Source organism: Halichoerus grypus, chromosome 1 (genome assembly GCF_964656455.1).
Source record: "Halichoerus grypus chromosome 1, mHalGry1.hap1.1, whole genome shotgun sequence".
NCBI lineage: Eukaryota > Metazoa > Chordata > Mammalia > Carnivora > Phocidae > Halichoerus > Halichoerus grypus.
In genome coordinates, this window is record NC_135712.1 from 211,810,100 (window position 1) to 211,831,741 (window position 21,642).

Genomic DNA, 21,642 nt, shown 5'->3' on the forward strand with positions numbered 1-21,642 from the left:
CACTCTGCATCGCCTCTTCTCTCTGTGCCTCTCTCGCTCTTCATCTGTCCTCGTCTCTGTGGACTGTCACCTACGAGGTCTCAGGGGATCTTTCCATCTCTCGGCCTCATTATTTCTGTGCGTCTGTCTCTCTCTCTCTGTGTCTTTCCCTGTCTCTCGATGTCTCTGACTCTCTGATTTTCGGTTTCTTAGTCTCTCAGTCCGTCTCTTTCCCTTCTTTCTTGCCTCTCTCTAGCCCCCCATCACTGGGGCTCCCCCAGCGCTCCCCTAAATCCAGCATATCTGCAGAGGGGTCAGGGAACAGCCAGGTCTCATCCCCCTTCTCTGGAGCATAAGCCCCCCCCCCCCCAGTTGGAACCCTGAGTGGCAAACTCAGCCCTCCCACCACCCTCCCTCACCTTCCCGGGGAGCCCTGGGCCTTCCCTGGCTTGCCCCCACCCACCCATGGGGATGCTTCCCGTCAGGGGCCCCTTCTGGACCCCACAAGCAGAAGGCTGGAGAGTCCAGGTAGAGAAATCCCCCTTACAGGGAAGGGACAGTCTTGGCTAAAGCAGAGGAAACTCAAATTTCCCGTTCACTCTCCACTGGTGGAGGCGGGGTGGGCGGAGGAGCAGAGCAGGGGCGAAAACCCGGACCCAAAAGAGGAAGCCGCGGTATATTGAGAGGCAGGCGGCACTGGGAAAGCCCTGGCCTCCTCCAGAAGCTCGGCTTCTCCGGGCCGGGCCAGGTGGACACTGGCCGGGCAAGGGATCCCAGTATCGCATCAATGGCAGCCGGGAAATGCGGGGGGGGGGGGGGGGGGGGGAGGGTCGGGATTTGGGTTCAGCGGAATCGTTATGGGATGATTGCCCTGCGTTCTGTTTTGCTGTATTGGGCCTCCTCGGAGAATTACCGGAAGCAGTCACGATGCTGCTGTAGTTATTGCCAACAGGTGCTAAGGTTTCCTGTATCTGGACAGTTTACGAAGTGTGACACCCGACCTCGCAAACTAGCCAGGCAGCAGCACCCGGGGATTTGTTAGTTATGCAAACTCTAGCACCGCAAACTAGGCCTATTGGCACTCTGGGAGCAGAGGAGCCCAGGAATCAATGTGTGGTTGAGCCCTCCAGGCAGGGATTCTGGTGCTCGCCTAAGTTAGAGAGGCCGCTGCCTTGTACCAGGGTCGTTCCTTTCCACCTGCCATCCCTCTGGCTGGAATGTTCTTTTCCAGACCGGCAGGCAGCGACACTTTCAGTTCCAACATCACTGTCCCTAGAGAGGATGAGCCGAGCACCACGTTCTACTAGCACTTTCCTGAAACCCCATTGCGGTGACAGCTAAGCGATTGTTTTGAAAACTAAACCAAAATTGTTATAGCCAGCCGGGCAGGAAGCCAAGTATCATCTCCGTAGCAGAATTCCACCATCGCCATCCCCCAAGGCTCCCCGGCTGGGGGTGACCCCCTCCCAACTCCAAAAGAGAGTGGGGCGGATGACTGCTAACATTGAGGAGTTTGCTTCAGGTAGATCCCCCAAAAGAGACACCAGCTTTTCTCCCCAGCAGAGCGGAAAAACAGCCATTTCTAGAGTTGCTTTTTCCTCCGGAGAGCCGAAAGGGCAGTTTCCGGGCAGAGGAAGCCAGCTGAGGGTAGGAGAATCACGCTGGGAACCGGAGTGGTAAGCAGACCCCTGACCACGAATGCAGGAGCTGAAATTTCCCCCACCCCAGCCCTCGCCCTCACTCAGCACCCAAGACTGGGAAATGGGACAGTAAGAGACCCCTCTCCTAGGAATCGGACCAACCAGGAAGAAAGATTTACCGATCCTGAGGCCAAAGTGTCCTCTCCCAATGGCATCACCCCACCAAGAAGCTCACAGGCCATGGGCCAGCCTGTTTACTACTAAGCCCTACCCCACAGCAAGCCATAGCCAGGGATTGCCTCCGCTGACAAAAAAAAAAAAAAAAATTACAGAAAGAGGTACTTGGGAGTCCACAGGCATCACCTTCTCCAAGGACCCAAATGAAAGTGTCCTGCCCTTGGGTCTGGGTTATATGGCCCCATAGGATTTCCTTGGTAGCATTTCCACCATCTGAAATACCCTCGCTCGTTTTATTTCCTTGCTTGCTTTGCCCAGGAGATTGTTATCTCCTGAAGAGTCGCATCTCCGTCTGCCCGAGAACACTGCCAGCCTCGATAGTATTCACTGAATGAATGAATGAAGTATATAGCATGGCAGTTACCAGCATGGACTCTAGAGGTCAACAAAGTACAGTCCACCAACGACACATTTTGTGTTTGTTTCTGGTTTTAAATGGCAGGGCGACGTCAAAAGAAGATTTCACAGCATGTGCAAGTTATAGGCAATTCAAATGTCGGAGTCCACAAATAAAGTTCTTTTCTTTTTTTTTTTTTGCTTTTTTTTATTATGTTATGTTAATTACCATACATCATTAGTTTTTGATGTAGTGTTCCACGATTCATTGTTTTTGTGTAACACCCAGTGCTCCATGCAGTACGTGCCCTCCTTAATTTCCCATCACCGGTCTAACCCAACCCCCCACCCCACCCCCCTCTGAAATCCTCAGTTTGTTTCTCAGAGTCCATAGTCTCTCATGGTTCGTCTCTCCATCCGATTTCCCCCCCTTCATTTTTCCCTTCCTTCTCCTAATGTTCTCCATGCTATTCCTTATGTTCCACAAATAAGTGAAACCATATGATAATTGACTTTCTCTGCTTGACTTATTTCACTTAAATAAAGTTCTATTGGCACCCCGCCCCTGTGCCCATTCATTTGCGGGGCGTCTATGGTTGTCTTTGCAGTGCTATGGCAGAGTCGAGTGTTGCAAGAGAGACTGGCCCACAAAGCCCATAATATTCACTCTCTCTGGGCCATTTCAGGGGAAAAAAAAAGTTACTGCCTCTTCTCTAGAGGCTTGAATTTCAGCTCTCGAATGTCTTGCTTGTGATCTTGGGCAGGTGGCTTTACCTCCCTGAGCTTCATTTTTCCTGATATGGTAAATGGGAATAAAAGTAGGTCTCCAAGGGTGGTTGAGAGCTTGCCAGGAGGACGGCCAGGCACATCGTGAATGCTCAATAAAGGGGAGCTGGCATCATATGATCTCTGAATCTCCCACAACCCCCGTAACACCGTCATCCCCAATAGGCGGATGCAGAAACTAAGATTCCAAAAGTTGAAGTCACTTAGCCTCAGTGACTCACGGTGACTGTTCCGAACTCCCTACACCCAGGGGCTCGACAGCAATCTATACACTCCCCCCGAGGAGGGGAAACAAGGCCTGGCAGCCCGGGGAAGGCTCAGGCCACAGCGAGGGAGTGCCATGACGTGCTGCTGTGGTCGGGACATCTGAGCCAGGCAGCCCTGCCCATCACAAGGTGCTCAGCATCACCCCCTAGCACCCCACGTTCAGTGGAGTTGCACCTCTGCGTTCAGCAGTCTCCCCAAGGTGAGTGTGGGCCGTTTTCCTCACCTCTGGGGTAGGACCTGAATCCTCACCCTTACCATCATAGGGCTCAAGGGAGGGACTGGGCAGGAAGTAGTTGGAGGGAGGAGCACCTGCCCTCACCCCTGTGAGGCCCAGTGAACAGGTACCTTCTCCAGGAAGTGTGCCTTGATTTTTCCTAGTAAAATTCATCTCCTTTTCCCTGGGTTCCACATTGCCTCCCAGCCCCTACCTGTGGCCTCCCCACCCCACCCCCACCCGTGTCAACTTCCAGCTGGCCTGGATCCTCTGTCTCCCCCAGGGCAGAGGCAAAGCCTAACAGAGAACATTAGTGATGTTTGCTGAGTAAGTACACAGTGAGAAAGCAAGCAAGTGAGCAAGGGACCAAACAGGGGTGTGTAAACAAGAAAAGAAGAAAAAAGGGAAGGAAAGAACCGAATCGAATAAAATTGGTCTTGAACCATGGCAATGTGTTTTGGGGTTTTTTTCTTTGTTTATTTTGTTGCTTTTTTTTTTAAGATTTTATTTATTCAGAGAGAGAGCAAGAGAGCACAAGCGGGGTGGGGGGGCAGCAGGCAGAGGGAGAAGCAAGCTCCCCAACTGAGCAGGGAGCCCGATGCAGGTCTCGATCCCAGGACCCCGGGATCATGACCTGAGCCAAAGGCAGCCGCTTAACCGACCGAACCACCCAGGTGCCCCTAGCCATGGCAATGTTAACATGTGTTGAAGGAGGAAAGAGACACAGAAGGGGGAATCGTGTTGTCCAAGTTAGCCAGATCTCTGGAAAAGCGGGGTCCGGGTCTCCTCAGCCCTAGATAGGCCCGGAAGACATAGGGCCCAGCATGTTGTGCGTACCTGTGGTGCTGTGTATGCCCCGCAAGGCATGGTGGTGCAAAACAAGCTTTGTGGAGTTGGGGTGCACAGCCAGCTGCTTCGGAGTTGTGTGATTCCAATGTGATGTTGCATGTTTAGGAATGAGGACGGGGAGGGGTCCCATGTGCGCACAGGTGTGTCTCTAGTTGAGGAACAACACTGGCACAAGATCCAAACTGCTCGGCTTCAAATCCCAGCTCTGCCCCTTGCTAGTTGTATGATCTTGAGCACATTCTTTCCCTTATCTGTGCCTCGGTTTTCCCATCTAAGAAGTGTGGCTAACAGCAGTGACCACCTCATAGGATTATTGTCCAGGATAGGGAGGTGCTCTGTAGGGTTAGCCATCATTTCTGGCAGCCTGGTTCTCCTTGTGATTCGATGGAACACACCACCAGGGTCCAAAAACTAGTGCGGGCATCCGGACGGAAAGACAGACAGGCAGGAATGTCTGTTCAAAAGTGTTTTCAGAATGCAAATAGCCAAAGCAGTCATTGAAAAACAAATGGCCAGAATAAGTTTGGTAATCAAGCCGTGGAGAAGGTAGAGTCATCTCCTTGGGGCTCGATAAAGATCTCTCACTAAGGGTTAAGTAAGCTGCAGGATGCTACGTACTGAATACGTTGTTTTGTTTTAGAGCGGAGATATATTTGCACAGCAGATTTTTAGAAGGTATAAAAAAAACCAGAGGATTCAGGGGTGAGCAATGTGGCTCTTTCACTGTACATGCTTTTGCCCACTTGCATTTTCCATGTGCTACTGTTTTGCTTTGTTTTGGTTTTTTGATGTTAAGTACGGAATTGTGGTCAGGTGTGCACACACGTAGAAAGAAACCAGTAGCCCGAGCTGAAGAAGGGAAAATTTAGCATCAGTGACATCAAAGGCAGGAAATGGTGTTTCCCTGCTAAGGGCAGTAGAAGGACACAGGGATGGGGAAGATCCAGGCAGACCAGGGCCAACCCCTACAACCCCTCAGAGGGGCCTGGCATGAGAAGCCAGATCATTCTGCTGGGAAGCAAGCCCTCCCGCCCCAGGAAGGAAGTCCCAGCAGGGCCACCACCTGGAGGGACTCTCCAGCTCGCCCAGGAAGGCAGCCATAAGGCAGACAGACATAGGGTACAATAGATACCTCCATTCGAGTCATACACAATCACACAAATCAAGACACAAATCAAGACACACACACACACACACACACACACACACTCTCTCTCTCGCTCACACTCACTGAGACACATACCTGGACACATAACCATACGCAAGAGCAGCCACCAAACCTAGCCACAGGCACACACAAGGACATGCCCGTGGCTATGGTCACACATACCCACTCACACATAAACAGCCTCCAACAGACTCAAACTCTCCGGGACACACAATCAGAGACTCACAATATCAGACACCCAGAGGCCACCGAAGGCACGCGAGTCACACAGTGACATACGCTGACCTAGAGAGACCCAAAGGTCAGAGAAGGCACTCAAAACAAAGACACAAAGTGCGAGGGAACACAACCAAGGGAAGCCAGGCCCCGTCCTTCAAACCGCCCAAGATCCACCACCCCCTAGTGGGGACCCAGGCTCTCGCGGGGGGCCTGTCCTTCACTTCCTTGAGGAACCTCTAGGTCCCTTTTCTCGTAGGCCGCGGGCGACCCCTGCTGGACCAGGTGCCTCAACCCCGGGCTGCAAAGAGGTGGGGCGTGGGGTGGGGTCTAGACTCAGAGAAGGAAAACCTGCTTCTAGGTCTTGGCATCAAATGCAAAGGACGGTGAGGAAAGAGCGTGGCGACTGGGGAGCGGGCAGACGGGCGGCCAGAGCCGGATCAGGCAGGCCTTGAACACGGGAACAGAGCCGGGAAGCTGGAGTGGGACGGAAGACCCTCAACCACCCCCTCCACGCAGCCTGCTCCGCGTCCCCGCGGGGCGCTGCTCGCGGTACTGAGGAAGACCGAGTGAGCCCCGAGGCGGGCTCCCATTGGCCAACGAGACGCGGCGAGGGCGCCCGCCGGGACGGGGCGACCATCGGCGCAGAGGGAGGGGTGCCCGCCCGCCCTCATGGCTCTCGGCCAGAAAGTAACCACCACGTTCTGGAATTCCGGGGGCGGAGACAGCCGGCGCAAGAAGATTACCAACCAACTCCGACGTGACTTTGACCCTAAGAAAGGGGAGCCCGCCCCTTCCAGGTCCGACCCGTCTCACAAGCCCTGCCCATTCCCCAGCCCCGCCCACTTCCCCGTCATTCTCCCTAGACTCCGCCCACTTCCCCGCCCTCGGCCTTCCAGGCGTTGCCCCCTCCCCAAGTCCCGCCCACTTCCCAGCCCTTCCCCCTTCCAGGTCTTGCCCTCTCCCCAAGTCCCGCCTACTACTCCGTTATCTCCCTAGGCTCCGCCCACTTCGCAGCCATCAGCCTTCCAGGCCTTGCCCCCTCCCCAAGTCCCGCCTACTACTCCGTTATCTCTCTAGGCTCCGCCCACTTCCCAGCCATCAGCCTTCCAGGCCTTGCCCCCTCCCCAAGTCCCGCCCACTTCCCAGCCCTTCCCCCTTCCAGGTCTTGCCCACTCCCCAAGTCCCGCCTACTATTCTGTCATCTCCCTAGGCTCCGCCCACCTCGCCCCCCATCAGCCTCCCAATCCCGCCCAGTTCGCTGTCATTCTCAGGCCCCGCCCGCTTCCCCAGCTCTCAGACTCGCAGGTCCTACCCACCTTCAGTCTGCCCACTTCCCTGTCATTCTCTGTAGATTCGGCGCGTTTCCCAGCCATCAGCCTCCCAGGCAGGCCCTGCCCACTCTCCTGCCCCTCCTACTTTATTACCTCTCTCAGTCCAGCACCACCCTCTCCCCAGGCTCTGCCCTTTTATTTCCTATCTAAAATCCTCTCGCATTTCCTGGGTTCCACCTTTCAAGAACCCTGCGCCTCCTAACTTCCCCATCCCTGGTCTAACTGCCCTGCCCACAGTGGTCTTCACTGCCCAGGCCCCCTCCAGCTCATGAACTCTAACGCCAGTCCGGGTGGGTGCGCGCACCCTGTCGCCCCCACAGTCGATAAATTTACTACACACGATCTTGGCCTTGCCCCAGATGGTGATCTGGAGCCAGTGCCTGTGGCCTGGGGACATTTGCAGGAGACTCCCGCCCCACCTGGACCGCACACCTGGACCAAAGCTGGTGGCTTTAGAATGTTGTGTCTGCTGCTGGGTGAGCCCCTCCCCACCAGCCTGGAGCCCCCCCAGTGCCAACACCCAAAGGTCTGTGGAAGGGTCTATCTGCCTTTTTTTTTTTAAGATTTTATTTATTTATTTGACAGAAAGAAACACAGCGAGAGAGGAAACACAAGCAGGGGGAGTGGGAGAGGGAGAAGCAGGCTTCCCGCCGAGCAGGGAGCCCGATGCGGGGCTCGATGCGGGGCTCGATGCGGGGCTCGATGCGGGGCTCGATGCAGGGCTCGATCCCAGGACCCTGAGATCATGACCTGAGCTGAAGGCAGACGCTTAACAACTGAGCCACCCAGGCGCCCCATCTGCCTGTCTTTATCCAAGGGGTCGCTAGACTGGGGGCTCGCTGGCTGCCCTTGTGTGTGTCCTTGGGGCACGTGTCTTCACACCTGTGTGCTCGTCAGTGTATTTTGGGGATGTCTGGGTCAATTTGTGTCTGTGTGAATGGGGGAGAAAGGGATTCTCCGCAAGCGTGACTTTGGGATGTTTGCCTGTCTCCCTGGGTCTGTGTGCCCAGAACAGCATCTGGCTGTGTGTCTTTTTCTTTTTTGTCTGTCTTGCATGTGACTTTATTTTCTCCCTTCAACCTTTTTTTTCAGTCTCTCATATGATTTTCTTTGCTGTCTGTCTGTTTGAGCGGTATCTCTGAGTCTGTCTGTGTGTCTGGGGGGGGGTCTGTATTGTGTACCTCTGGGTGTGTTTGACTGTGCGAAGGTTGTATGTGAGTCTCTGGGTCTGTCTGTGTGTCTGAGGTCGGCCTGCGTTGTGCTTATATCCATGTGAGTGTGTGATTCCGTGTACGTGTGTTCAGGCGTGCATGTCACACACACGTGTACATCTGGTCCATTTCTACATCGGGCTCCGTCTCTCCTGAGGTCTGAGTGTAGAGCTTATCTGTGTGTATCCGACTCTGTGGTATGTATGTGTGTCTCTGTGTTGTGTGTTAGGTGATTGTGTTGTCGTGCCGTGTGTTGCATTGGCTTGGAGAGGTGTCTCCAGTATGGGGGACTCCTGCAATTGCACTTGGTTTATAGGCACCTGACTATGCAGCTGGGTTGGGGTGGATCTGATGGCATTTGCGTAGCTTGGTGTGTGGCTGGGTCTATACGGGCCTGTGTGTGTTGTGGGTATGTTGTTGCATTGTGTGTCTGCCTGTGTATATCTGAATCTCTGAGTCTCGGTCAGACTGTGTCGTTGTACTGTGTAATTGTGTAGGTCAGACTCTGTGTGTGGATGTGTCTCTATGGCCTGAGCTTGCCTGGGGTCTAGATGTGTGGCTTGCATCTGCCCAGTGGGTAGAGCTGGTGACCAAAGCCCCCTCACTGGGAAGGGGAGGGCAGGCTGGGACATGAGCTTTTCCCTCAACCCAGGAAGGGAGCTGGGGGGGGCTGTTTGAGGCTGGGTTCCAACTACCTAGTCCCCCCAGACTTCAGTGGGCAACAGGAGGACAGGGTGGTGGGCCTGGGGTAGGTCTCTAAGGTGGGTGGGCCTGACAGAGAGCCTCAGACAGGACCCCCTGCCCTGCCTGACTTCAGGATGTGGTGTCAGGTGAGGGACCCCAGACCCTGCTCACACACAGCATTCACACCAGTGCCTGCCTTCGGCTCAGGTCATGATCCCAGGGTCCTGGGATCGAGCCCCGCATCGGGCTCCCTGCTCCGCGGGAGGCCTGCTTCTCCCTCTCCCACTCTCCCTGCTTGTGTTCCCTCTCTCACTGTGTCTCTCTCTGTCAAATAAATAAATAAAATCTTAAAACACACACACACACATCATACACACATACACGCATACGTCGGGATGCAAACACATACAGAAAGTGAGCCTGCCCACCTCATTATTCTAACCCCCGACCCATCGCATGCACAGGACCCCCTCCCATGCATGGGTCCCTCGGGCTCTGTCCTCCTCCGGCCTTCTGTCCAGACCATCTTCCCTACACAGCTGTCCCCGCCCTCCCACCACATCCAGGCTGTGGAGATGCAGGAAGGACAGACTGGCCAGAAGGCCTAAGGAGAGTAGACCTCAGGCCACCTGCCCATAAGTGGGGTCTTCCCCTCCCCTGGCAGTCAGCATCCCCAGTGTGCTGAGCGAAAGCAATTTATCAGTACCCTACATCCAGGACTCCTCTTGCAATGACACCACTGTCAGATACCCCCCGGGGTGGCCCATTACGTCCTCAAGGACTCAGCATTCATCATCATGGGTTGCTTAATCTCCCTCTTCACGGTAAGGGGCTGGCCACTTTCACCCCGTGCGGGGGTGACATGCAAACTGCACCCCTTCTTCTGACAAAGCGTAGGCCAGAGCCAGGAGGAGGTACCCAATCTTTTCCTAATGAAATGGGAAATCTCGCTGCTCCATGACATAGAACTTTCCTTGAGGAGAAGGTAAGGCTCACCCTTTGCGTTAAGCATGGAACAAGAGGAGGCTCAGCCCCTTTCCCCCCGTAGACAGGGAAGCCCACCCCTCATAGTCATAAAGCAGAATGCAGTACTGCCCCTTTCCTGGGGAGTTGGGAAATCTCCCTCTTTCAGACATAGAGAGAACATCCTGCCTCTTTATCCTGGTGAAAAGGGAAGCCCCACCATTTTCAGGCATGTGGGAGGAAGTCTGTACATTTTTCCAGGTGTAGCAGGAAGTCTGGCCCCTTTTGGATACGGGACCCCTGCCCGTGTCTGAATAGGGAGACACCCCTCCTTTCCACATGAAGTGGGACATGCAGTCTGTCTGAGACAAAGGGTTGGGGACTTCCCACGCCTGTGGCAGCCCTGCCCCGTGGTGTTGAGCCCTCCCCACTCCAGTGTGGCTCACAGATCAGCCGGGGAGAGATGCCCTGGGTCCAGGACCTGCATCTGAGCTCACCGGCAGCACCACGTGGCCACGGTCTCCGGGCATCTGGGCACCTTCATATTTGGCGGCATGACCCACGGGTCACTTGAGGCCCCACTTCCTGCCCGACCCGGCTTCCTCCAACCAAAAGAACAGCTACATCACCAATGACACCTGCACCAGGCACCCCGAAGATGTCCTCGATGCCAGGCAAGTGGGTGGGCAACGAGAGGAACCCAGGAGGCAGCCCCACCACACCCCAGCCCCATCTGATGTCGGCCAGTGTCAGCCCTCCCCCACCCATCTCCCAGAAAATCCTTCTATTCTGAGCGCGCCTCCGTGGGGATGGACTCCATGGTGTATCTGGTGGCGAGTGTTAGTGGGAGGCTGGCCACATGCCAGGCAAGGCCAGAGAATGCCCCGTTGTCCCCCCACCCCCTCCCACATGCTCAGTGTCAGCAGTACCAGGCCTCCATAGAGCTTGTGTGCGCCCCTGGAGTTGGGCGGGCAAGAATGGGGAGGGCCTATCTCTTCTTAAGGCTCATTCAGCATCCCTGTCCTGGAACAGCAACTTCCAGAACTCTCCGTCGCCCCCCTCTCTGCAGCTGGAGAGGGCCCGTGCCAGGCTGGGTTCATGCCCGGGGCTGGGCTCTGCCAGGGCAGGGGGGAGGGAAACCAGACCCCGTGGAGGTGGAGGTCTAAGGGAGCCTCTGGAAAGGAGTCAGTGACCCACGGGCCCAGAGGACAAAGCAAGCACAGACTTGGGTGGTGGCATCAGATCGCACACATCGGAGTCAGCCCAGAACACCCGGGCAACGTGGTGGGCAGACACAATGGCATAGACAGAGGCCAGGCCAAGGAGCACGTCACAGTCACACGGCTCACACCAGCTACTGGTCACACCGGCAACATTTTCCTCCTGAAAGACAGCCCATTCAACTGCCAGCCCTTCTTCTTTTTTCTTTTTTTAAAGACCAAGTAACAAAGTAACTACCGCCGTCGTGATAAACCATCAGGGGCTCTGGAGCTGGAATGTATGGACTTTATTCCCAGCCTCCACTGTGTGTGAGATACTCAACCTCCTAGGGCCTCCATTTCCGCATCTGTAAAATGGGCACGCAAACAGCACCTGCCTCCTAGGGTTGTGGTTTCCTGAGCTCAAACATAAACGAGCTGACACACTCAAAGCACTTCGAACAAGATCTGGTTGAAACATCACTATTATCATTAATAATAGACAAAACGGACTCCATCCCCCCCGCCCCGAGGTGGATCGGGGGTTGGGGTGCACGCCGGCAATGCCTCGAGGCTCACAGACAGGGTGGCAATGTGGCCCCCACATGGTGGACACATCACACACAACTAGAAGGCAGGCCTTTCCCAGGTTTTGCAGACCTCAGAAAGGGTGGTCGATTTAGTGCACAGAAAGTTCTAGGTCTCAGGGAATTCTTCATCTCGTGAGTATTCCCCAAGTGCTGATGCCTGATTGCTCCCTGAAATGCCCAACAGCCACTTCCCTCTTCTTCCTGCTCATTCCAAGGAAGTAAATTAACCCGGCGTTTTAAAATGGGATTTTTGTTTTCTGTTTTCCATTTCAATATCGGGAGCCCTATCCCTGCTCTTTGAGGGCTCCCTGATGAGGCCAACCTGGTTCGATTGGAGATGCGACACGGACAAGAGGTGGGAGTACCCGGCCACAGCATGAGCCTCCTGGTAGGGTCTCACCTGACCGCATGGGAAACCCTCTATTTCTCCCAACACTCGAGTGTAGTTAATAGCATAGCTCTCTTATGGTGATGGCTTCGGGGGACCAGAGCCGATAGCCTCTTTGGATGCAGAAATCCATTTCCATACAAAACTGGCCAGATAGAACGCCCTGCCTCACACCATGGCTGCCCAGGGTCAGACAGGCAGGTGGGTGCAAAAATGCAGCCCCAGGGTGGCGTCCCTCTGCATACCCACTCCTGGGGCTTCAAGATGCGGGCTGCCTGCCCCCCAGCTCTATCAGCAGGCCGGCACGTGGAGACAAAAAACCTGGTTCTTTTTTTTTTTTTTTAAAGATTTTATTTACTTATTTGACAGAGAGAGACACAGTGAGAGAGGAAACACGAGCAGGGGGAGTGGGAGAGGGAGAAGCAGGCTTCCCGCGGAGCAGGGAGCCCGATGCGGGGCTCAATCCCAGGACCCTGGGATCATGACCTGAGCCGAAGGCAGATGCTTAACGACTGAGCCACCCAGGTGCCCCAAAAAACCTGGTTCTTAACGGCCCACCATCCAGCCCGTTTTCTTGTCCCTGGCTCTATTCACGGGCTACATCCGGATCTTGGGACTCCTGGCACCGCCCATATAATCTGGTCTCCGGATTCCCACAGGGAGTCTTGATAGCTTTCTGGGTGGTAGGTGATACCATGCTACCAGGGAGGGTCTGTTTGCCTGGAGGCCATGGTACACCTGACTTTTACCTCCAGGGAAGGAAGCCCAGGAGAGGCCAGACCGCAGAGGGGCAGCCATGGGGGACAGATGACATCAGCCCACCCCAAACCCCTCCCCACTTCCTCCCTGCAGGCTCTCTGCATCTCTGGCCTCTTTACTTCTCTGGCATTGCCAGGTCCCAGCAGCTCCAGGTGCTAGGAGGCCACCCTTGCTCTCCATTCTCTCCCCCCTTTGCCCTCCCTCTGCTCTCCCGAAGACCACCAGGGAACCCAAGGGATGCCCTGATGCAGAGAGAGGTCAAGGGCACAACAGGGCCATACTCTCTAGAGACTGTCCCTTCCGAGGTGGGCTAATCCAAGAAGCCCTGCTCTCTGGGGCTCAGTCCATAACCCAGATCAACCCTGCCCTGGTGGGGTGACACAGGAAACCCCATTTTTCTGGGACTGAGCCCCAAATCAGCCCCTCCCAGCAGAGCCACTTCCATTTGTATGGTTTTTTTTTAAATGACTCTTGATATGTTAACAGAAATTATGCCAGCATGGAGTTTATGAATTTTTGATACATATTAACATGGGCCAGTGAACCTCCATGTCTCAGGGATCAATTATTAACAACACACTAGGTCATAACCTCAAAGGTCTAAATCGGGGTTTCTCTACTTTTGGCCTTATTGACATTTGGGGTTTTGATAATTCTTTGCCTTGTAGGGTGTTGAGCAGCATCCCTGGGCTCCACCCACTTGATGCCAGTAGCATTCCCCAGCTCGTAACAAACAGAAATGTCTCCAGACATTGTGAAGTGTCCCCTGAGGGGCACGTCAGCCCCAGCTGAGATCCCCTGGGTTACAGAATCCCACTGACCCCCCCCCCACCAAAAGACACTGCCTTCATAATCATCTGACCTACTGAGGTCCTAGGATGCAGCACACATTTAAATACACATCTGAGTGGGGCGGTTAGAGGAAGGGACTCACGGACCCTGGGGGGTCACCCTAGTTTATACCATATAACAGCTGTCTAACCTATCAGAAATCTATTCTGGGATCCAGTGTGAGCTAGGGGGTCTAAATTTTTTCCCACTTGGCAGCACAAGGTTTCCCAGACCTCAGCATTACTGCCATTGGTGCCAGATCATTCTTGGGGCCCCTGAGGGATCGTCCTGTGCACTGCACAATGTTTGGCAACATTCACCCACTAGATGCCAGTAGCGCGCACACACACCCTCTCCAGGCATGACATTGCCCAGTGTCCCCTAGGAGGGCAGGATCACCCCCTGTTGAGAACCACTGGGTCAAAACCAGAAGCCACTGGTTTTGGTCCCGGCCACATAGCCAACCCGACTGATCCCACCCCCACCCCACAATAGCTGGAAACCACGGGGCATGCAGAGGAGGAGTGGAGGAGGCTTCCTGGGATGGCAGAGCTAGAGGTCAGGAGAAGGTGGCCCCAAGAGGTCTGGCCTTCACTGGAGGGTCAGCACAGGAAGTCTCATCCAGCCCCTGATAATGACTGTAATACTAACAGCTACAATTTATTGTTTACTCTGTGCAGAGAAAATTGGGGCCAGCTTATTGTTAACTGGGCCATCTCTTTGGACCCTCCTTAGCTCTAGAAGGAAGGCATTCTTGACCGCCCCATCTTGCAGATAAGGAAATTCAGCCAAAAACAAAATGGCCCGTGCAAGGTCATATAACTAACAAGAAACGCAAAGGTAGGGCGAGGGCTTGTAATGAATGACAACACTGGAGCAGAGAGGTGCCTATGGGGGGGAGGGGAGGGAGCAAGGGAGCCCCCAGGGGCTCCCCATCCACTCCGTGTGTAATCCAGCTATAAGTCTTACTCCTTGATGTTCCACCCCAGACAAGGCTGGAGCTGACCCCACCTGCCACGGACCCAAAGCCCAACAGAGGTGTCCAGGGGGAGCGCACTGTTCCCTACAACTTCCATCAGCTTCCACAAACATCTCCAGCTAAACGTGGAAGAAAAATCGTGGTGTTCCTTACTATGCAGCTTCAAGACAAGTCCTCCAGGGACCGACCGCCCCCCTCCCAAAACAGACCGCAACTCCGGAGCCCCCAGACGGGCCCACTAGGAGTCCTCTCGGTTGACGCAAGGGTTCTGGCAAATGAGACCCAAACGGAATGGGGAGGCAGGCCACGGATGAGAAACTGAGGCAGGGCCGCCCCGGGCGGGAGGAGGCGCGGGGGGAGGCCGGCTGTCTCCGCTGCTTGTTTACCCGGCGCTCTCCCTTCCCCCGCCCAATCTCCGCAGGACCCGGGTCGCCAGGCCTGGCTGGGAGCCGGCGGGAGGGAGGGGATGGTATGGTGGAGCTTGAGGGGTCTCACCCCACGGCCCGCGGTGGGGGTGCACGGCGCTCTGGCGTGCCCCAGCCCGTGCCCCCGGAGGTCTCCCGGCCGCTGGGGGGGCGGGGGGAGGAGGAGATCTCTCCACCCCCGCACCCTCCGTCCCGGGGCGGGACCAGGGGGCGGAGCGGGCCGGTGACCGGCCGTGACGCGGGCCCCGCCCGCTCATATAGAGGCGCCCCGGGGGCGCAGGGCCCGTGCTCCGCCGCCGACGCCGCCGCCGCCGCAGCTCCCACATCAGCGCCGCCGCCGCGTCCACCATCAGCACCACCGCCATGCGGGAGATCGTGCACCTGCAGGCCGGCCAGTGCGGCAACCAGATCGGGGCCAAGGTGCGCGGGGGCTGGGGCGCCGGAGGCGGCCGAGAGGAGCGGAGCGGGTCCACCAGCTCCGCAGGGCTTCCCCCACCTTGGGCCTTTCGGAGGGATGGGGTCCCCAAGGAGGCCAGCACCCCAGGGACGGCTGGGGGAGGAGGGCAGGGGCAGGGCCAGGCTGGGAACAAAGAGGGCGACGGGGGTGGGGCCCAGCCTTCCGTCCGCTGGCCACAGCTGGCCCACTGTCCTCTCCACACGCACAAAGAGACCCTGCCCCTCCCCGCGGCTGCAGCCTAGGCGAGCTGACACCAGCAGACTAGACTGAGGTGATGACTCTGCTCCACCCCGCCCCCACCTCTCCCTTCTTGCTGCCTCATCCCTGCCTCCCCACCATGCCTCTGGGTCCCCCGTTCACCTTGCTGGGGGACAGGTAGCAGCTAGGGAGGTGGTGGGAGGTCGTGGGCGCAGAGAGGCAGGGACAGGCCTGGCCTCCTGTGTCCCCTCCCTCTGCCCTTAACCACCACCATCCCTCTAGTTTTGGGAGGTGATCAGTGATGAGCATGGCATCGACCCCACGGGCACATACCACGGGGACAGTGATCTGCAGCTGGAGAGAATCAACGTGTACTACAATGAGGCCACAGGTAGGGCTGGGGTGGGGCACCTGCCGGAGTGGGGGTGGGGAGGACGGGAGGGAGCAGGATGCTGGTTCCTGGCACTCCCGCGCCCCAGCTGCCCTCCATCTGCTTCCCTGCAGGAGGAAATTACGTTCCCAGAGCCGTGCTGGTGGACCTGGAGCCTGGCACCATGGACTCTGTCCGCTCTGGCCCCTTCGGCCAGATCTTTCGGCCTGACAACTTTGTGTTTGGTGAGTTCTAAGCATGGGAAGCCCCCTTGTTCCTTCACTTCCAAATGCTTGGTGAAAAGTCTCCACATAGCATGGGAGACTCCGTGGTAATCACAGGGACCCACGGCCCAGTGGGGGAGGCGGACAGGGCAGTCAGGGCTGTGACGCGGGACACACAGGCCACCGTGGGCGCCCAGGACAGACATCTGATATGGGGGAGGGTGTAGAGAAGGCTTCCTGGAGGAGGTGGCATTTTAATTTAACAGTATGGACCAGAGTCAGACTGCCTGGGTGAAAATACCAGCTCTGCCATTTCATGCACTCCACAAATAACTTATTGAGCACCTACCGCATACCAGGTCCTACTCTTACCCCCAGATGGACAAAGCAGACGAAACTCACTACCCCACTGGACCCAACCTCCTGGTGGAGGGAGATGGGCAACAGAGAAGATAAATAAGTAAAACTCAGCCACTGACTGAGTCAGCTGGAGGACTTTAGCTGGGCTCTTTAACCTCTCTGTGCCCCAGTCTCCAAATCTTTAAAACAAGGGTTATAAAAAGCCTACTCATCAGGATCGAGAGGCTTAAAGCCATTAATATGCATAAAGCACTTAGAACAATGCCTCACAGAGAGCAAAAGGTAAATAAGCATGTGTTGTTTTCATCGTCATCATCAATATCTGCAGTCTAAAATATGAGTAGGACCCAGGCTGACCAAGAGGCACTGAAGAGAGGAAAGATGTACAAGACAGAGGGAACAGCAAATGAAGGCAACAGACACATTTGCGGCACTCGGGTTCAAGGAGCAAGCACACTCTGTGAACATCTTTCTCTGAAACCTTTCCCAGTGCCTCCTAGGTCAGGCTGGCTGCATACGCCCACCTGGCCTCAGACCCCAAGCTCCACCCTCTCCCCCAGCACCCCGGGCGCCTCTCTTCCCCAGAGCAGGTTTATGGAGTCTGAAGTCTAGGCATTGACACGACAAGCTGTGTGACCTTGGACAAGCAACTTCCCCTCTCTGGTCTGTGTGATGATTCAGCAAGATAATGATGCTCCTGCGTGGGTATCGCATACAATACGTCCTCAGGACCTGGCTGTGGAAGGACTAAATAATGTTGGCCAAAGGGTGTGAGGGATTCTAGGATGACCATGGATGGCTCCACTGGGGCCAAGAGATTCTATGGCCCCTGGGAGAGAGGGTGGGGGAGGCAGCGGTAAAAGTGTGGAGTCAGGAGCCAGCTTGCCTGGCAATCCTGTTTTCTCTGAGGTGGTGACATGGCACAGAGACCTGAAGGAAGAGTCAACCATGTGAATACCTGGGGGGAAGGGCATCCCAGGCAGCATGAACAGCAGGTGCAAAGGTCCTGGGGCGGCATCAGGCCTGGTGTGCCAGAGAAACAGCAAGGAGGTCTGTGTGGCCAGAGCAGATTGAGCAAGGGGGAGAGAGGGAGGAGGCGAGTGCAGGGAGGTGACAGGGTGGGGGCAGGTTATTCAGGGCCCTGTGGGCTGCAGGGAGGACTTGGGCGTGTATCTTGAGGGGGTGGGAGCCCTGGAGGGTTTTGGTTAGCGGGGTAGGACCTGACTCAGGTGCTCACAGGCGCCCTCTGGCTGCTTGGAGGAGAACAGACTTTGGGGGTATAGGATGGAGATGAGGATGGGAGCCAGTCCAGGACAGGGTTGATGAGATCAGACCAGGGTGGAGTCAGAGGAGGGGATGAGAAATGTTACCTTTTCGTGAAAATACCAGCCCCTATTCTAATAGTAATCCTTGTCCTCCTGGAGCTCTCACACTTCCCTGTGAGATTGCAGACAATAAACATGATTAATAGGACAGCATAGGTCTGTCAGTGTCTTGGGGGAAAAAATAATAAGCAAGGAAGAGGAATAAAAAATGGGAACGGTTGCAGTTGTATATAGCGTGATCAGGGAGAGCGTCACTGAGGGCGACAAAGCCCTTGAGGCGGTGAGAGAGTCACGTGGGTATCTGCGGGAAGAGCATTTCAGGCAGAGGGAATGCATGTGCAAAGGCCCCGGGGCAGGACTGTGCCTGGTGTATTGGAGGAACAGCAAGGAGGACCCTGTGGCTGGAGCAGAGTGAGCCAGAGCAGGGAGAGAGGAGGTGAGGGCAGGGGGTTGGAAGTGGCAGGTCCTGCAGGGCCTTGCAGGCTGAGGGGAGGACTTGGGCTCTCACCCAAAGATGGAGCTGGTTTTTGAGCTAAAGCAGGATGGCTTTGAGCCAAAGTGGGGCATGAATCGATTCCGGTTTTACCAGAATCCCTCTGGGCTGCTGGATGAAGAGAAGCAAATATGGAAGCAGAGAGGAGGACTAACAACGATACTGATGAAATAACAATTTCGTTATTCAACTGCTAGGATGGCCGGGGTGGCGTTGAGGGCGAGCCCTCCCCGTAACCGCCCGGCATGCCCCCTCCCCTCCCCTCCCCTCCCCTCCGCAGGCCAGTCGGGAGCCGGCAACAACTGGGCCAAGGGCCATTACACGGAGGGCGCCGAGCTGGTGGACGCCGTCCTGGATGTGGTCCGGAAGGAGGCCGAGAGCTGTGACTGCCTGCAGGGCTTCCAGCTGACCCACTCGCTGGGCGGGGGCACGGGGTCCGGGATGGGCACGCTGCTCATCAGCAAGATCCGCGAGGAGTTCCCGGACCGCATCATGAACACCTTCAGCGTGGTGCCGTCGCCCAAGGTGTCGGACACGGTGGTGGAGCCCTACAACGCCACGCTGTCGGTGCACCAGCTGGTGGAGAACACGGACGAGACGTACTGCATCGACAACGAGGCCCTGTACGACATCTGCTTCCGCACCCTGAAGCTGACCACGCCCACGTACGGAGACCTCAACCACCTGGTGTCGGCCACCATGAGCGGCGTCACCACCTGCCTGCGCTTCCCGGGCCAGCTGAACGCCGACCTGCGCAAGCTGGCCGTGAACATGGTGCCCTTCCCGCGCCTGCACTTCTTCATGCCCGGCTTCGCGCCGCTCACCAGCCGCGGCAGCCAGCAGTACCGCGCGCTCACGGTGCCCGAGCTCACGCAGCAGATGTTCGACGCCAAGAACATGATGGCCGCCTGCGACCCGCGCCACGGCCGCTACCTGACCGTGGCCGCCGTCTTCCGCGGCCGCATGTCCATGAAGGAGGTGGACGAGCAGATGCTGAGCGTGCAGAGCAAGAACAGCAGCTACTTCGTCGAGTGGATCCCCAACAACGTGAAGACGGCCGTGTGCGACATCCCGCCGCGCGGCCTGAAGATGGCCGCCACCTTCATCGGCAACAGCACGGCCATCCAGGAGCTGTTCAAGCGCATCTCCGAGCAGTTCACCGCCATGTTCCGGCGCAAGGCCTTCCTGCACTGGTACACGGGCGAGGGCATGGACGAGATGGAGTTCACCGAGGCCGAGAGCAACATGAACGACCTGGTGTCCGAGTACCAGCAGTACCAGGACGCCACGGCCGAGGAGGGCGAGTTCGAGGAGGAGGCCGAGGAGGAGGTGGCCTAGGGCGGCCCGCCGCCCCCGCGAACCTCGCTGCTTTGGCTGGGGGGGGGGGGGGCTAGCTGACCTTTGACCCGTGAGCCTCGCTTCACCTTGAGCTCCAGGAGCCTTCCCTCACCCCGACCTCTCCTTCACCTCTGACCTCCCCCACGATCCCCATTGTGCCCCCAGACCTAGGAGTCCCAGTTTACTGTGGACCCCTCCTGCTGAGCTTCCCCTCGCCTCGGACCTGGCCTCTCCTTTGACACCAAGAGCCCTTCTCCCCTCTTATCTCTGCCTTATCTCTGGCTCCCCTGGGCGCCCCCCCTTTCTCCCCCCCTGACTCCCGCCCCTCAGCTCTTGCCAACCTCGTTTAGGTGGTGGAGGGCTCTCTCTGCTGCAGCCTGGGAGCATGTGAGCCAAGGGCGCTGTGCCCTCAAGCCTCCCCGCCCCCCTCCCCTCTGCTTCACCTGCAATAAACTCGTCTTGCCCTGTTTCTGCCCAGTGCATTTTTCATCTCCCTGCGGGAGGGTCAGCAAGTGAGCCTTCCGGGATGGGATGGAAGTGGGTGGGGAAGGGGCATCTGATCTGGGGCCGGTGGGGAGCGGGGCAGAGATTTCAGCGTCCCACAGAGCAGGCTACACAGCTAGCTAACCATGTGAAGTAAGCCACTTGCTCTCTCTGAGCCTCCATTTGTTTAGAAGGGGCGGGCTGAAGGAGGGCATCACTTCCCCTCCATAGTCTGCTGGGGCAGTCACAGCATGGTGGCTGGTTCCCCACGAGCAACCATCCCAGGAGAGCAAGGCAGAATACACAGCATTTTTCTGACCTAGCTTCAGAAGTCACACAGTGCCCTCTGGACTCCTAGTCGACAGGGTCACAAAGGTCTACCCAGGTTCAAGGGGATGGGATGTAGACTCCACCTCTTGAGGGTAGAGAGGCAAGATACCAGAAGGGCATATGGGATGGGAGATACTGCTGTGACCTCTCTGGAAACTGCAGTTTGCCACAAAGAGTCTTTTGCCCAAAATCCCATGGTTATTAAGTGGTGAGCTGGGGCTCAAGCTCTGACACATTTAAGTCTAGAACTCTGATTCCCCTTAATCAGCCAATGCTCAGAGCAAGGACGGTGGCAGGCATGTTAAGCAGAAAAGGATTTAATACAAGGATTTAGGGGCTTATCACATTGTTGGAGGGACTGAGAGAGTGGGCTGTAGGCCAGTATTTTTTAAACCTTAGTGTGCAAAAGAATCACCAAGAAGGGGCACCTGGCTGGCTCAGTGGGTAGAACACATGACTCTTGGCCTCAGGGTCATCAGTTCGAGCCCTGAGTTGGGTATAGAGCTTACGTTTTTAAAAAAAATAATAAAAAGTAAAAAAAAAAAAAAAAAGAATCACCAGGAAAACTTGGCCAGAGCACAGCTTCCACCAGAGTTCCTGGTTTAGTAGGTTTGCAGGAGTGGGGCCCAAGACCGCATTTTTTTTTTTTAAGATTTTATTTTTAAGTAATCTCTACACCCAACGCAGGGCTCACACCCACACCCCGAGATCAAGAGTTGCATGCTCCACCAACTGAGCCAGCCAGGCGCCCCCAGACTTTGCATTTTTAACAAGCTCCCAGGTGATGGTGATGCTGCTGCCCATGAGACCGCATTTTGTATAGCCCTGGAATAGGCTGGAATAGGCTGGAACATCACAGAGCTCAGCCACCAGGGAACTGCTTCCTCTGCTCAGTGAGAAAGGTGGAGAATCAAGAGGCTGCCACCAGAATTACTGAATCCAAGCACACCTCCCAACACCCACAAAGCTGGAAATAGGTACACAGAGAGAGAGAGTTCTGCCTCACTCT

The 21,642-nt window shown here is 56.1% G+C and overlaps 1 protein-coding gene across 1 annotated transcript; it reads left to right on the top strand.

Annotated features, from left to right (window-relative positions):
- Window positions 1-15,320: 15,320 nt before the first annotated feature.
- On the top strand, window positions 15,321-20,288 carry TUBB4A (tubulin beta 4A class IVa). Its single transcript, XM_036120658.2, has 4 exons — window positions 15,321-15,475; window positions 15,993-16,101; window positions 16,215-16,325; window positions 18,763-20,288. The coding sequence occupies exons 1-4, from the start codon at window positions 15,419-15,421 to the stop codon at window positions 19,818-19,820; spliced, it is 1,335 nt and encodes a 444-aa protein (XP_035976551.1). The 5' UTR covers window positions 15,321-15,418; the 3' UTR covers window positions 19,821-20,288.
- Window positions 20,289-21,642: the final 1,354 nt, after the last annotated feature.

Bases quoted from the DNA above. Each gene is read 5' to 3' on its own strand.
- TUBB4A (XM_036120658.2), top strand. From the start codon at position 15,419: ATGCGGGAGATCGTGCACCTGCAGGCCGGCCAGTGCGGCAACCAGATC. The intron at 15,476-15,992 runs GTGCGCGGGGGC...CCATCCCTCTAG, and splicing joins GCAACCAGATCGGGGCCAAG to TTTTGGGAGGTGATCAGTGA. The intron at 16,326-18,762 runs GTGAGTTCTAAG...TCCCCTCCGCAG, and splicing joins GCCTGACAACTTTGTGTTTG to GCCAGTCGGGAGCCGGCAAC.